The sequence below is a fragment of the Osmerus eperlanus genome, chromosome 16 (genome assembly GCF_963692335.1).
Source record: "Osmerus eperlanus chromosome 16, fOsmEpe2.1, whole genome shotgun sequence".
In the NCBI taxonomy this organism is placed as follows: Eukaryota; Metazoa; Chordata; class Actinopteri; order Osmeriformes; family Osmeridae; genus Osmerus; species Osmerus eperlanus.
This window is the reverse complement of record NC_085033.1, coordinates 3,628,254-3,643,810: the sequence shown is the minus strand read 5'-3', so window position 1 is coordinate 3,643,810 and position 15,557 is coordinate 3,628,254. Positions and strand designations below refer to the sequence as shown.

Genomic DNA, 15,557 nt, shown 5'->3' with positions numbered 1-15,557 from the left:
AAATGGGACGTCGCACCTCCGACGGCAGGCTCGGCCCCCGTTTTAGAGCTGAGAGCCACCGTCACCTCCCTTCCCGTCCCGTGCCCGCTCGGCCCGTAGCTGAACGGGACCCTCGCCTTACCTGCTCTCCGCCATTTTGCTACGTATCTCTAAAGCCTTGCATCTCTAAAGTACCACTGAGATACTTTTGAAACGACCTCCCCCCCCTCTCCTCAATTTTCTCTCTGTCCCTCCCCCAGCCAGCCTGCGTACAGAGAAGAGGGGGGGGGGGCGCAGTGTTGACTTGTGGAATGTGTTGGGTTGGGGTAAAGATTCATTAGAGACTCACTGAACATTTCACGCAGCCATGCAAATGGTTATTGATCTATATGACCCCCCCCCTCTCTCTCCTACTCTGAGGAGCTGCCCCCCCCCCCCCCACAGTAAACATGGACAGGTGAGGCTACGGGGGAGAGGGGAGCTGACAGCCGAAGGACGAGCGAAAGAATGGGCCGACCCAGAACAGAGGGAGAGAGAACGAGAGAAAAAGAAAGAGAGACACAGACGGAGAGAGAGAGAAAGAGAGAGAGTAGTGAAAGGGAGAGGGGGGGGGGGGCGCAATCCACGAATGCTGAGGTGGGCATTAGCGCCCGCATGTGACCTATGGCCTGCTGTGTGCCTAAAGCCCAAATCCTGCGCACAATAGCTTCCTGTTCCACTTGGATCCCCCTGCTTTTTCAAACATCAGCAGGCGCTCGCACACAGCACCGGGGTCGTAGCTGACACAGGAGACAGACAGGGGACGGGGGACAGAGAGAGGGAGCGAGAGAGGGGGGGAGGGAGGGAGAGGGAGAGAGAGAGAGAGAGAGAGAGAGGGGGAGGTGCATCCCGGTAAAGGAGAAAGGGTAGAGGGGGTGTGAGAGGGACGGAGAGAGTAGAAGAGAGCGAGGAGAGCAGGAAGAGGGAGCGCGAGAGTGTGGCTGCAACGACCGGCCGCCCCCCCCCCCCCCCCCTCCCCGCCCCCCCCCCCCCCCCCCCCCACACACACACTCAATTCCCAGGACACACAGGGACCACGGCACATACAAGGAGAGGTGAGCACTCGGACGCAGCAGCAGCAAGGACACGACGACGGGGAGGGAAGTACTGCTCCTCTCTGCCTGTTAGCAGAGTCCTTTTTCTCCTTCTTCTTCTTGTTTTTTTTGTTTGTTGCGGTTCCTCTTCCTGAAGACAAGGACAACCCGTCTGCTGCTTTATCACAAGAAAAGGACGGGGGGGGGGGGGAGGGGGGAAGAGACACTCGGTCCTTCTCCTACCCTGTTTTCCGTGGAGGACAGCCGGGGTCAGTGAGAGACTCTATGGTATGGGAACGGAACACGACGGAATTGGACGGGGGGGGGGGGGGTTTGGTGGTGGAAGGGGGCGTCGGGGGGGGGCGGGGGCAGGCGGGTGTGTGTGTGTGTGTGTTTGTGAGGGAGAGACTTGAGCGGTGAGCTGAATTCACGCTCAAAGTCACCTTATGGTGCAGACGGATGTGTTACTGCATTCTGGGGGGGAAGGAGGCTAAAGAAAGACTGCACGCCCGTTCTTTCCCCCCCCTCTTCTTCTCTGCTGCTAACGTCTTCCTGCCTCGTCTCAGACGACAGTGTGCGAGGGCAACTTTTGGCTTTGCCTACTTGGTGTACATACTTCCTTATGTACCCATATGTATATATGTTAACTATGGAATGTAAAGAAGTATGTATTCTTGGTGAGGTGCGAGTCCTCGTGAGCAGGGGGGGTAGGGGTGTGTGTGTGTGAGGTGTGTGTGTGGCTCTGACTGACGAGGGCGCCGTATGACGATGTGTGCTGCTTTGGAGATGGACGGAACGCGGCGTTGGCGTGAGCGAGCGGGGCGGGCGTGGAGACGGACAGAGAGTCGGGAGCGAGAGAGCGCGAAAGGCGTGCGGCGTAGTGGGGCCAATACGTTGCCGCTGTGCTGTCTCTGGGCAGCCTCACTGCACCAGTCCTCTGCTGTAGAGGGGGAAACTTGCCTGCTTTCTCAAACTGTCTGAATGTGCAATCCCCCTGTGGCCAACCCCATCCCCCCACCAGACCGTCCCAGCACCTCTCCTCCATGTTCGGAGGCTGGAGGAGAGGTGGTCGAGGGCAGCTAGCGGCGTCCGGGGCGAAGTGGACCTCTCTCGGGCTGAGAGAGGGACTCACCTCCACAGGGAGGGCTTTTGGAATAATCGCCCCCGTGCCGCACGGCCCGTGGAACAGGGCCTCCCTTTCATGGCTGGTCTTACTGCATTACGGGCCCTTGACCGCTGGCCAGCTGCAACTTAGGCCGAGCCCTGGCCAGGCGGCTGACAGTAATACCATAATCTGACTGTAGTCCCGGGGCTGGCTGGGACAGGCCAACCTGCAGGGTTTGGTCCCATTTTGGGGATTTAGTTTGAATTTTCATATAAAAGATACGTAGACATGTATGTATATGTGCTCGAAAAACGACTGAAAGAGCCATAGAGACAGAGAGAGAAAGGAGATGGAGAGAGAGTTGCTGAGGAGGCAGATCAGAGGCCCATGCTGCTGCTGTTAGGAGCTGGCCCGGGCCCCGGTGCTGTATCATATGGCTGCTGTGTTAACCCTGCTGCGTGTCCAGCTATGCCCTCCCCCCTCCCTCCCTCCCTCCCTCTGTCCGTAGAGCCTGCCTGCTACCCCCCCCCCCCCCCCCGCCCCCTGATTCCTGCCCTCATTGTTCACGTTTGCTACGCTTGCCAAATGCATTGCCGGGCAGCGCGGCAGTCAGATTAGAGCATCGAAAAAGTGATAATGCAGGATCAGGCCTGGCTGGGGCCGTCAGCTGATTCCAATTGTCGACTGCTTCAAATGAATAAAGGGGAAGGGGGGGGGGGGGGGGGGGAGATGGGGTCAGCTAATTATAAAAAAGCGACCGAACGAGGAGAGTCCCCCAATATCGGCCCGCTGCTTCTGCTCTCGAGCAGATGAAGGGGAACACGATCAAAAGTCCAGAGCTGGTGGCAGGAGGGCCGCTGTGCACGACGGGACTGGCGGCCGCCGCCTGGTCGACACGGCGAGGGCCCGGCCTCGTAACGTGAGCCGTCCACGAGGAGAGACGCGGGGCTGAGGAGATACCACCCCCTCATCCTCCTCCTCCCCCCCCCCCCCCCCAACCCCCTTCCTCTGACGCCTGGATGGAGAAACAGGAGGGGACGGGGGCAATCCCAAGGAAGACAGGAATGGGATTTGTAACCTACTTGTCTTCTTTTAATACATTCTTCTTCTTCTTCCCTCCCCCCCCCCCCCCCATCTGGGTGCAGTCATATTTGATTCATGAGGACGGGGATGGTGGGAGCGTTCCTGAGCTGTGGGCGCCTCCCCCGCACACGCCACCCCGGCGACAGGGCCCCACTTTTAAGAAGGCCAAGCGATTCCTCTTGAATCGCCCTGACCTTTGACAAGCCGCCTGTCCGTATCGTGCCCCCCCCCCCCCCCCCCCAGGTCATGGCTGATCTTTTTTTTTTTTTGCCCTGTTATGGCCACTGGGTGAGGTGAGCAGCCGGCTGGTGTGTGCTGCAAAATAGCCCCCTACCCCCCCCTGCCACCTCCCCATATTCAGCTGGCCCTGTGTTCACCTCCAGCCCCCGTCCCTCCCCCGGCTGTTCCAGAGCTCTCTCCTGCCTTCACTCACTGACCCCGCTGACAGCTAACTGCCAGACTGCTTTCAATAGGCCACAACAAGCGCAGAAAATGCCCCCCAACGGCCAACTAGCCTGGGCGTGGGGGGGGGGGGGGGGGCAAACTCAGGCCCTATCGTATATAACACTCTCTCTCCCCCCCCTGTTGCAGTGAGTTGACGGCTTGAACGGGTGTACCGAATTAGAGTTGTGACTTGACAGAGTCCCGTTGCTGCGTTGGGATTGTGTGAGGCCGGCTTGCCTGCCGGTGTGTGTGTGTGTGTGTGTGTGTTGGCCGTCACAGTGACCTGAGCAGCAGAACACTCTCAGCAGGCCCATCCGTCAGAGCCTGTAATTGCTACATGACTCCGGGACATTTGACTCAAGTGCAGCACGACAGATTATTATTATCAGGTTGGTTTTTTTGGGTGTGTGTGTTCCCCCCCCCCCCCCTCTCTCTCTCTCTCCCTCTCCTCTTTCTCTCAGGGAAGCGTTTCTCTCGCCCTCTGTTGAGTTGATACGCAAGAAGAAGAGCCACAGAGGATACATGTACTGGCTTAGCGGGGCCCCACAACCCCATGGGATGGTGCGTGGAGACTGGACCACACGGCTGACCCACGCAATGTGTGTTTCCGGGAGCAAAGAGAGAGTTGAGAGAGAAAGGGGATTTGGGAGACAGAACTGCCCGCCCTCCCGCCCCTCCGCCCAACCTCCAGGTCTTGATGCGTGAGTTTTTACCTCGCCCTTCTCCTTCCTTACAGTGCTGGGCTTCCCCCCCCCCCCCCGGCGTTCCGGGCACGTTCCGGCGCTCTTCCCTCCCGCAGAGTCCCCGGGAGCGACGCGGGGGATCCACAATGCTTTGCTAAAGCTGGTAAAATGGAACCAAATCACCTCTTGAATGGATTTGGTCCCCTTCAACCAGCTGTAGCTATGCTTTGATGACTACAGGAGGCTCCCCCTCCTCTGCGACGGCGGCGATAATGTCTGTGTCGCGACATCTCAGAGTGTGCTGTGGTAGGGACCGGCCCTGTGTTCTCCTTCGAGAAAGATCGGAGTGATTATTGATTGAGTGTCATGTTCCGTGCTCTGGCCTGTCCCCCTTTCTTGACAAATAAAGCGGATTCAAACTGACCTTCCTGTCCTCTCTTGGTATCCTCCCCCATTTCTTATTTGTCCCACTGTTGCGTTCCCTGACTGATGTTCCGAACACATGTCAGCGGTTGTTTAAAAATAGCGGGTGGTGGGGTTTTGCAGGGGTGGGGGGTGTTTGAGTACGCACTCGTAGACACACGTACGGCTCTCATGCCTCTGTGAGAATGCAGGGCTGCACAACAACTTTGCTCGCTGACTGACTGGCTGGCTGGCAGTGGGTGATAACAGTCAATTACACCATGGGAGGGGTTACAGAGCACGGACACACACACACACACACACACACACACACACACAAGCGTGGTTACTGCAGATCTTAAAGAGTGTTTTGACGGACTACGAAGGGGAAGAGTACAGTTACGTGCTAGCGGTCCCGTCACACACACGGGCACACACGTACACACATACCCAGCCAGGGCTGTGCTAGGGACCAGGGAGCGTCCTGAGAGAGTTGAGACAGGAGGCGAGGTGGGGGGGGGGGGGGGAGATGAGAGCCAGATGCTCCAGAGGAGAGGGGCTGAGCACACAAATCACAGGAGCAGACCCTTCACGGACAGCCTCACACACACACGCACACACACACAAAGCCACTGCCGCAGTACAGGCAAGTAGATCAAACCGAGACCCTTCTCTCTGCGTCTTCTCCTTTCTCCATTCCTCCTCTCTCTCTCTCTCTCTCTCTCTCAGCATTGCATCACGCATAGCACTCCCTATTTGGCTGACGCATCGCCATGTCAAACTGACCTGCTCGCCAACTATGAAGACACACACACGCACACACGCACGCACACAGGGGTACATTAAAAACCCACCTCGCATACATTTTACAAAGTGATCACGGCGGCCAGGGATTTTGCTCGAAGGGCGTTATTTAAACCGGTGTGTCAGGAAGGCTTGCGACGGCGATGCAAGCGAGTGTAGCGGCATGTGAGCCAGGGTCTGGTCCAGCCAGGGTCTGGTCCAGCCAGGGTCTGGTCCCACCCTCCCACCCTCCCCCCCAGGAAGAACACCTTGTTTGGAGCCCAAACAGCAGCAGCCCTCCCACACCCAATCTCCACAGATTAGACTAATCTCAAAGCTCTTGAGAAGAGGAGGGAAGCTAAAAAAGAAATGTGTGTGTGTGTGCTACTAAACGACGGCGGGGGCGCTGACCAACCAACCCACCCCCACCTCCCCTCCCCTGGTTCCAGAAGCAAACACAGGTTCTGCAGGCCCGGGGGAGGGGGAGTGGGGCTGTGTGTGTGTGTCCCGTTTTGCTGGGGGTAATCAAGTGCGGTGTTGGGAGGGCGAGTGGCGTGTAAAAAGGTGCAGTTTGCCACTGCAGGGCTTGTTTGGGAGCCCGTTTATGAGTCATGGGCTATTAATCGTATTGTTTACAGTGCCGGAGCAGCTAGTGGCTCCCAGCCGCCTAGCCCTGCCAGGACACAAAACAGACATCCCCCCCCCCCCCCCCCTTCACAGGCAGGACACACACGCTACGGACACACACACCTCATGTGATCAGCAAGAAAAATGTTCCAGTGTTCTCCTAACAGAAATCATTTTCATGCTTGATTTCACCTGATGGGACTGTTTTAGCGGGCTAAAACGCCACGAGGATTCCAGCTTGCACATCATAAACTGCTAATTTATATAAACGCTTCTCCTACCCCCTCCTGTTCTACAACACTGACTCCCAGCCTAAACAGAGCGTCCGTGTGTGTGTGTGTGTGTGAGAAAGAGAGTGTAATGAGAGAAGGGATATTGAGTTATCCTGGAGCTGATTGGTTTGAGGGTTGAGACTCCGCCCATTCTGCCTCGTCAGCCACCTACAGCTCCTTCCCCCTGCGTACACAGCTCTGCTTCCGAGGAAGGCCTTCCCGGGCTCTGAACACACACACACACAAATGTACATGTGTGCGTGTGCAGACACTCACACAGGGCCTCAGATACACCAAGCTTGGCTCCTCAAACCCAGTTTGGGCTGTGGAGTCTCCCAGAGAGAGACATGCTCAGAGTAAGCAGAGAGAGAGAGACAGGCTCAGAGTTAGCAGAGAGAGAGAGACAGGCTCAGAGTAACCAGAGAGAGAGACAGGCTCAGAGTAAGCAGAGAGAGAGAGACATGCTCAGAGTAACCAGAGAGAGAGAGACAGGCTCAGAGTAACCAGAGAGAGAGAGACAGGCTCAGAGTAACCAGAGAGAGAGACAGGCTCAGAGTAAGCAGAGAGAGAGACAGCTCAGAGTAACCAGAGAGAGAGAGACAGGCTCAGAGTAACCAGAGAGAGAGAGACAGGCTCAGAGTAACCAGAGAGAGACAGGCTCAGAGTAAGCAGAGAGAGAGACAGCTCAGAGTAACCAGAGAGAGAGAGACAGGCTCAGAGTAACCAGAGAGAGAGAGACAGGCTCAGAGTAACCAGAGAGAGAGAGACAGGCTCAGAGAAACCAGAGAGAGAGACACAGGCTCAGAGTAACCAGAGAGGGAGACAGGCTCAGAGTAACCAGAGAGAGAGACAGGCTCAGAGTAACCAGAGAGAGAGACAGGCTCAGAGTAACCAGAGAGGGAGACAGCTCAGAGTAACCAGAGAGAGAGACAGGCTCAGAGTAACCAGAGAGAGACAGGCTCAGAGTAACCAGAGAAACACAGGCTCAGAGTAACCAGAGAGAGAGACAGGCTCAGAGTAACCAGAGAGAGAGAGACAGGCTCAGAGTAACCAGAGAGAGAGAGACAGGCTCAGAGTAACCAGAGAGGGAGACAGGCTCAGAGTAACCAGAGAGGCAACAGGAAGCAGATCTCCAGGACTCATCCCTGCACACCAGCGAAACCCTAAAAGAGGTCCAGGACGGGCCGTGTTTGGCTTGGCACTGCCGGCCAACGTCACACTTCACACGACCACCCAGGGTACCTCGAACAAACAGAACAGAATACCAACCGCCCTCAAACACATCCTCTGGCGTAGGCCAGACACTGCAGGGAGCTGGGGTAGGAAACAAGAGCAAAGGGCCCAATCCGAGCAGGCCGACATACGTCTCGGTCTGTCAAGACATAGGCGGTGGTGGTGGTGGGGGGGGGGATGCAGGCGCTGCGACACTCGGGCCACGGTGCTTGGAGAGGAGAGAGAGGAGGGGGAAAAATACTGACTCCAGCACTTTTCACCTCCCCAGTCAATAATACTGTGGTCTGGGATGTCGTGCAGAGGCAGGTTGGAAAAGGATTTGGGGGAGGGGGGGGGGGTAGAGTCTATACTGTTATAGAGGGGGGGGGGGGGGGGTGAGCTGGTTCTGCTTCTATAACAGAGCAGCCCACGATTCATGAGAATCCTTAAGTGGAAAGATTTCTCTTCTCTCTTGGAGGTTATTACTACTTAAAAAATATTGGGCCCGGTTCTGAAAAATGACTCCAATGCACCTCAAAGCAGCAGGCTGGTAATAGAATGTCAGGCTCAAGCTGATTGCAGTCCAGATTATTGTTCTAACTGGCTATCTATCAGTGAGTGTGTGTGAGATAGTGTGTGTGTGTGTGTGTGTGTGTGTGTGTGTGTGTGTGTGTGTGTGTGTGTGTGTGTGTGTGTGTGTGTGTGTGTGTGTGTGTGTGTGTGTGAGTAGCAGGTGCTCTACAGCCCTGTGACCCCATTTCAGCTTGTCTTGGTGCCAGTGGAATGTGTGTCAGCAAAGGGTAGCGACACCGACACAGTCCAGCCTAGACAGGACAGGACGGGATATAGAAGGGCAGTACAGGACTGGAGAGGGGAGGGAGGACAAGATATGGCAGGAGAGGGGAGGAGAGGGGAGGGGAGGAACAGCTGCTGACTTTCCTAAAACAACCTCTGGGAGAGCCGAGACCGTGACCACATATAAGGCCGGGCTTCTCGGCCCCCCGCTCCAGGGGCCCCAGCATGGGTCCTCTTAAGCCCTCCGCTACACCCTCCTGCCCACGGGGGCCAGGAATAGCACCGTCGCCACACTGGCCAGAGACCAGGTGGGGACAGAAATAGCAGTGGCCAAGGACGAGGCACACTGCTGGGGTTAGCCTAGCCTAGCCGCCAGGCTAACCCCAGCAGGGACCCCCCACAGACAGGAAGGGGGCGTCCAGGGGCCTGTTGCTCAGCTCCTGGTTCCTGCTAGCAGCAGATTCGCAGCTAGCCCGGATGAACACTGGTAGAGCTGAACCACACACACACACCCCCCTCCCCCGGCGCGGCGTCGGCCCACCTGGGGTTCCCTCGCAGGGCGGCGTGGTGGAGGGCATTGAAGCCGTTGTTGTTGGTGATGGTGACGTCGGCGCCAGCCTCCAGCAGCACAGACAGCATGTCATCCCTCTTCTTACTGATGGCGTCGTGGAGGGGCGTGTCTCCCTCCGAGTCCTTGGGGGGGGGGGACATCCTGTCACTCAACCATCTTCCTCACTCTACTATCATGTGTTACTGTGTGTGTGTGTTGTTGATGAGCAGGGTCAGGTACAGCTACACTATATACAGCGGGTGAAATAAGTATTGAACACGTCACAATTCTTCTCTGTAAATATATTTCCAAAGGTGCTATTGACATGACATTTTCACCAGAAGTTGGAAACAACCCAAGTAATCCATACATACAAAGAAACCAAAACAAATAAGTTCATAAATTCAGTTATGTGTAATAATGTGAAATGACGCAGGGAAAAAGTATTGAACACATGAAGAAAGGGAAAAAGGCAAAAAGCCATGGAAAGCCAAGACAACAAAAATAATCTATCAATAATTAAAAAGCAATTCAGCCCCTTGTCAGTGCAAATGATTTTCAACTGGTTCAGTCCCAACTGATGGCCTACAAAAAGGTCTCATTGCCACGGTGTGACACAAGACACATTTCATGATGGGTAAAAGCAAAGAGCTGTCTCAAGACCTTTGTAACCTAATTGTTGCAAAACATAACAATGGCATTGGTTACAGGCGCATTTCTAAGCTTCGGAATGTTCCAGCACTGTTGGGGCCATAATACGCAAGTGGAAAGACAATCATTTCACCATAAATGTGCCTCGACCTGGTGCTCCTCGCAAGATTTCTGACAGAGGAGTGAAAAGAATAATCAGAAGAGTTGTCCAAGAGCCACGGACCACTTGTGGAGAGCCTTCAAACAGACCTGGAATTAGCAGGTACTGTTGTCTTCAACAGTACCTGCTAACCTGAAAACAGCAAGTAATACCGCCATGGCCTGTATGCACGCTCACCACTCAAGACTCCATTGCTGGGGAAAAAAAGCATGTTGAAGCTCGTTTAAAGTTTGCTGCACAACATTTGGAAACCCCAGTGAAATACTGGGAGATTATGGTGTGGTCTGATGAGAGCAAAATTGAACTGTTTGGATGCCATCATACACACCATGTTTAGAGGAGATATGGCAATGCACATCACCCTAAAGACACCATACCAACAGTGAAGTTTGCTTTTTAGCAAATGGTACTGGCAAACGTCACATAATTGAAGGAAGGATGAATGGTCATATTTGCCAAGACATTCTTGACAAAAATCTGCCACCATCTACCAGGATGATGAAGATGAAACGAGGGTGGACATGTCAGAGCCCAAACACACAGCCAAGGAAACTCGCAATTGGTTTCAAAGAAAGAAAATAAAGCTGCAATGGCAGCTTTATTTGGCCCAGCCAATCACCTGACTTCAATCCTATTGAAAATCTATGGGAAGAACTGAAGATCAAGATTCGTAGAAGGGGCCCACGGAATCTTCAAGGTTTTAAGACTGTTTGTGTGGAAGAACGGGCCAAAATCACACCAGAGTAATGCATGCCACTAGTTTCTCCATACAGCAGGCGTCTTGAAGCTGTCATTACCAACAAAGGCTTTCGTACAAAGTACTAGATAAATAACGGTTTCCACAATGTATGCTTCATGTTTGACTACTCGCAATGTTTGGGGCTATCTCGTTGTTATGATCAGTGACCTATGCACTTTTGTAAAACCCTCTCTTGGAAGTCGCTTTGGATAATAGCGTCTGCTAAATGCATAAATGTAAATATCAGTAAGCGTGTTCAATACTTTTTCCCTGTGTCATTTCACATTATTACACATAACTGAATTTCTGAACTTATTTGTTTTGGTTTCTTTGTATGTATGGATTACTTGGGTTGTACATCTGGTGAACATGTCATGTCAATAGCACCTTTGGAAATATATTTACTGAGAAAAATGGTGAGGTGTTCAATACTTATTTCACCCGCTGTATATAGGAATATGTGTGGCTCAAAGGTAGACATTAGACCTGCAGGCCAAGGTCACCAAATCCACTTGTTTGTCACTGTGGATATAAGAGTCTCATTCATACGCTGTAACTATGACTGAAAAGAAAACCTACTTAGGGTCCAACTCCTAATCTATTAAATAAGCACAAGGATCTTGTGATTAGGATCTTTATTGCTCTGTACATAATTGCCAGTTTCTATGCATATGACAATACAGAATTTACAATCCAGGGCAGAAAATTGCTTTTCAGTCGTAATCTAATGTGTGTGTATGGTTGCGTGTGTGTGGTCATGCTTATGTATGTGCAGCGGGGAGGGTAATGTTAATGTGTGTGTGTGTGTGTAAGTTTAAGTGTGTGAGTGTATGTGTGTGTGGTCATGTTTATGTGTGTGCAGGGGGGAGGGTCATGTTAATGTGTGTATGTGTGTAAGTTTAAGTGTGTGAGTGTGTGTGTGTGGTCATGTTTATGAGTGTGCAGGGGGGAGGGTCATGTTAGTGTGTGTGTGTGTATGTGTGAGTGTGTGTGTGTGTGGTCATGTTTATGTGTGTGCAGGGGGGAGGGTCATGTTAACGTGTGTATGTGTGTAAGTTTATGTGTGTGAGTGTGTGTGTGTGCGGTCATGTTTATGTGTGTGCAGGGGGGAGGGTCATGTTAGTGTGTGGGTGTATGTGTGTGTGTGTGTGTGTGTGAGAGAGAGTGTGTGTACCTGGAGGCTTGGGTGGCATCCGAAGTCCAGCAGGGTCTTGACCACCTGCAGGTGGCCCTTGTTGACGGCGATGTGCAGCGGGGTCTGTCTCCTCTTGTTCCTGGCGTTCAGGTCGGCCCCGCCCCTCTGCAGCACCTCGATCACCGAGCCCTCGTCGCCGAACGACGCGTGGTGCACTGCCCGGTCTCCGTCCTTATCCTGACAGAACACACGCACAGGCACACACACACGGGCACACATGCATACACACACACACACACAGGCACGCACGCGCGCGCGCAAACACGCACGCACATACGCACGCACATGCAAACACAGGTTCAGCAACTCGACCATAACCTGTGACGAGTATTTCATCACCACAACATACGATGTGAAACCTGCCAGAAAATCCCAGCAACTAAGTCCAGGGGTGTGCGAGTAGCAGGCTGAAATATGGCAAGAGGGGACGGCCAGACGTCTAGACGTCTGGATGACCAGACGGACAGACGGACGGGGCTGGGCACTAACCTCGGCCTCCAGGTCTACGTTGTGCTTCAGCAGCAGTTTGAGGACGTCCACGTGCCCATTCTGGCTGGCGGCCTGCATGGCTGTGTGTCCCGCACACTGGCCGTTCACCTGGACAAACACCACAGCACAGTGAGCGAGGGCAGAGTGTGGGGGTGTGTGTGTGTGCGCGCACCGAGTCTTGTCCCTTTAGACCTGCGCTGCCTAGATCAGGATTATGTCAAGTGCGTGTGTTTGTATGTATACATGGGTCAAGGTGAATCGTGCCGGTTTCACCCAGTCAAACAAGACCTGGTGTGTGTGTGTGTGTCTCTCTGATTTCCAACTGCGGTACTGCAACACTTGAACATAAATATTCATGGTGTGTGTGTGTGGGGGGGGGGGGGGGTCATCCTTGGGGAGTGTGTCAGGACGTCTCCCGTCCTGTAGGGACGATGGCTTGGCTGAGGCCGCGGAGCCGCCTCGAGCACATCATCCCACTGAGAGGAGGCAGGGCACCTGGCCAGCCGCTGCACCCACACACACCAGAAAAATACTGCAGCGCCAGAGGTGAGCAAGGCTAAACATCCAGCTCACACAGAAGCACGTCTCATCTTCAGGGACGTCCTCCGTGTGTGTGTGTGTGTGTGTGGGGGGGGGAGGGCCGACATGCACAGGTACAGGCTGAGGCTGTGTCTGTCCAGCCTCGGCGCAGGAGGTGAGAATGCTGAACACTGCGGTGCCCACAGCAGAGCCCTCTGAGGGGGGCTGGGGCCAATGCTTTTAAGATAGAGAGCTAGAGAACGAGGAGGGGAGGAGGAGGGGGAGTGTGGAGCTCAAAGACAGCTCCTCCCCCCCCCCCCCCCCCCCCTGCAGCAAGCCCCCCCGGTCAGGCTGGGAGGGAGGAGAACATGGACTTCCATCTATGGCGTCCTTGCCTCTAAAAAGGCCTGACTGGACATCACACCTCCATGTTTTTGTCTTGCTAGGGGAAGCTGGCAAGGCGCTGATGTCATTTGAGAAACTGTGTGACCGGGAGAGACAGTACTAGTAGACAGTGTTGTGAGACTCCATGGTCTCACAACACACGCAGGGTGGTGGTGGTGGGGGGGTGGTGGTGGCGGAGGAACTCACGTCCACGTCGGGCCTCTTGAGGATGTCCTCCACCTTGGCCAGGTCTCCGTTGGCGGCAGCCTTCACCAGCTCCTCGTTGATGTCGCCCGATTCCTGGGTCTCAAACAGCTTCTTCAGGAGCTGGGACAGACGCTCTACACACACACACACACACACACAGTAAAAGACATTAGAATGGGATCCGATTTTATGAGTTTATGTATGTGTTTATGTGGATGTGTACGAGGCTGTTTCTGTGCGCATTTATGTGTGTGTGTGTGTGTGTGTGTGTGTGTGAGAGTGAGTGAGTGAGTGAGTGAGTGAGTGAGTGAGTGAGTGAGTGAGTGAGTGAGTGAGTGAGTGAGTGAGTGAGTGAGAGAGAGAGAGAGAGAGAGAGAGAGAGAGAGAGAGAGAGAGAGAGAGAGAGAGAGAGAGAGAGAGAGAGAGAGAGAGCGAAAGAGACACTGGTACCTCCGGAGGCGTTGGTGACGGCAGACCCCGAGGGGGCCACCTTGGTGACGGCGGCAGGGTTGTAGGTCCAGGAGGTACCGCACACCTCCACCTTCAGGTCACTGTCTGAGTAGATCTGCTGCACCCTGCCCACCTTTCCCAGGGTCTGCCCCCCCCCACACACACACACACACACGTTTAAAGAGGCTACATGCAGATGTGCTGTTCTTCTACCAGAGACAAAAAAACCAATAAACAGCCGTTTTCGAAGAGGGGAAATGGAAAAGAAATGACGAGGACATTATCGCTGATGAAACTAAAGCTTGGCCCTTATTATTCATTCAAAGGGCACTTGGCATGCCGCGTGTGTGTGTGTGTGTGTGTGCGTGTGTGTGAGAAAGAGACAGAGAGAACAGGGGCCCCTCGATTAAGCCAGCCTATTTCTCATCCACGGAGCCAATAACTGCACCATCAGAGGGGCTCAGGGAGGCTGGGACACACCGGGAAAAAAAGAAACGCTTATTCCAGGAAATCTCCCCCCCCCCACCACCACCCATCCAACCCAGATCGTAGTCTGAGCTGCACGTAAAAAAAGGCACTTTGAGGACGTCTCCTCTGCTCCTGTGATAAGATAGAGGGTGGTGGTGGTGGTGGTGGGGGGGGGGGGTCTCGGAGGAGGGCCATCAATAACAGGGACTGGGGGGGTGGGGGCAGACGACAGGCAGCTCTGGTTAGTGATCAAAGCCAGGCCTCATCTCGTGAGGTTTTTGGGGATCATTAGCCTCTGAGGCTGTTTGCTTAGCAGGGACGGGGGTCGCCACGAGACCCGCACGCCCTGCATCTTCATGAGGGGAGTAATGACGGGGTCAAGTCCACTCGTCCATTCAAATGAAAGTCGCTGGCTTAAAGACTACAATGCTTACTAAAACACACGCACTCTGTCACGCCACTCCTTGATGTATTCGAGAGGAAACATCTGGCTGCTAGCAGCTAAGTGGTTACACTCTGGGTGTTCAAGTAAGTAGGCTGAGGGCGTGTGTGTGTAGTGGCGTGCGCGAGAGAGACTCTGTCTTCCTGTCTGTCTGTGTGAGCGTGCGTATGTCGATCTGTGTGTCTGTCCGTTTCTGTCTTTGTCTGTATGTGCGTGTGTACGTGCGTGTCTCTGTGTGTGTACGTGTGTCTCTGTGTGTGTGTGTGTGGTTCTCACAGGCAGCATGGCCTCAGCCCACTCCCCGTGTCCTCTCTGCAGCAGCTTGATGCGGTCAATGTCGTAGCAGATCTGCACCAGGTCTCCCACCAGGAACTGGGAGCTGCCCCCCTCTGCCCCTGCCGCCACCTCCCCGCTGCGCACCACGTTGGCCTTGGTCAGCACCGCCGGGTTGAACGTCCACCTGGGGAGACGCGGACACACACACACACGCGCACACTCACAAATGTCACAAGGTTACACACCACTCGCATGATACAAAATCGCACGAAACACATCACATCCGGAGAGAGATCAGCCGCCCCTGCGGCGCCCCCTACCTGTTCCCGGAGGGGTACTGCACCACGATGTCGTGGTCCTCGTCGATGCCGCACACCGTGCCGGTGGTGGTGAGGGTCTCGAACATGCCGTCGGTCCAGCCCCCGTGGCCGTGCTGCAGGGACTGGACGATCTCCAGGTCCAGGTCGATGTTGACCAGGTCCCCGATCTGCAGACCCCCGGGGTTCCTGTTCCCGTTCTGTTCGCCTGAGGGGGGGGGGGGACAGCATTAGTTAGAGTTCAAAGTATTC

At 54.5% G+C, this 15,557-nt stretch overlaps 1 protein-coding gene across 1 annotated transcript in view; it reads right to left on the bottom strand.

Annotated features, from left to right (window-relative positions):
* The window catches only part of mib1 (MIB E3 ubiquitin protein ligase 1), a 33,617-nt gene that overhangs the window by 10,825 nt on the left and 7,235 nt on the right, over positions 1 to 15,557 (bottom strand). Inside the window, 7 exon segments of the mRNA XM_062482191.1 lie at positions 9,000 to 9,151; positions 11,733 to 11,930; positions 12,243 to 12,350; positions 13,353 to 13,486; positions 13,803 to 13,947; positions 14,989 to 15,172; positions 15,309 to 15,513. Of these exon segments, the coding sequence (XP_062338175.1) occupies positions 9,000 to 9,151; positions 11,733 to 11,930; positions 12,243 to 12,350; positions 13,353 to 13,486; positions 13,803 to 13,947; positions 14,989 to 15,172; positions 15,309 to 15,513 (1,126 nt within the window).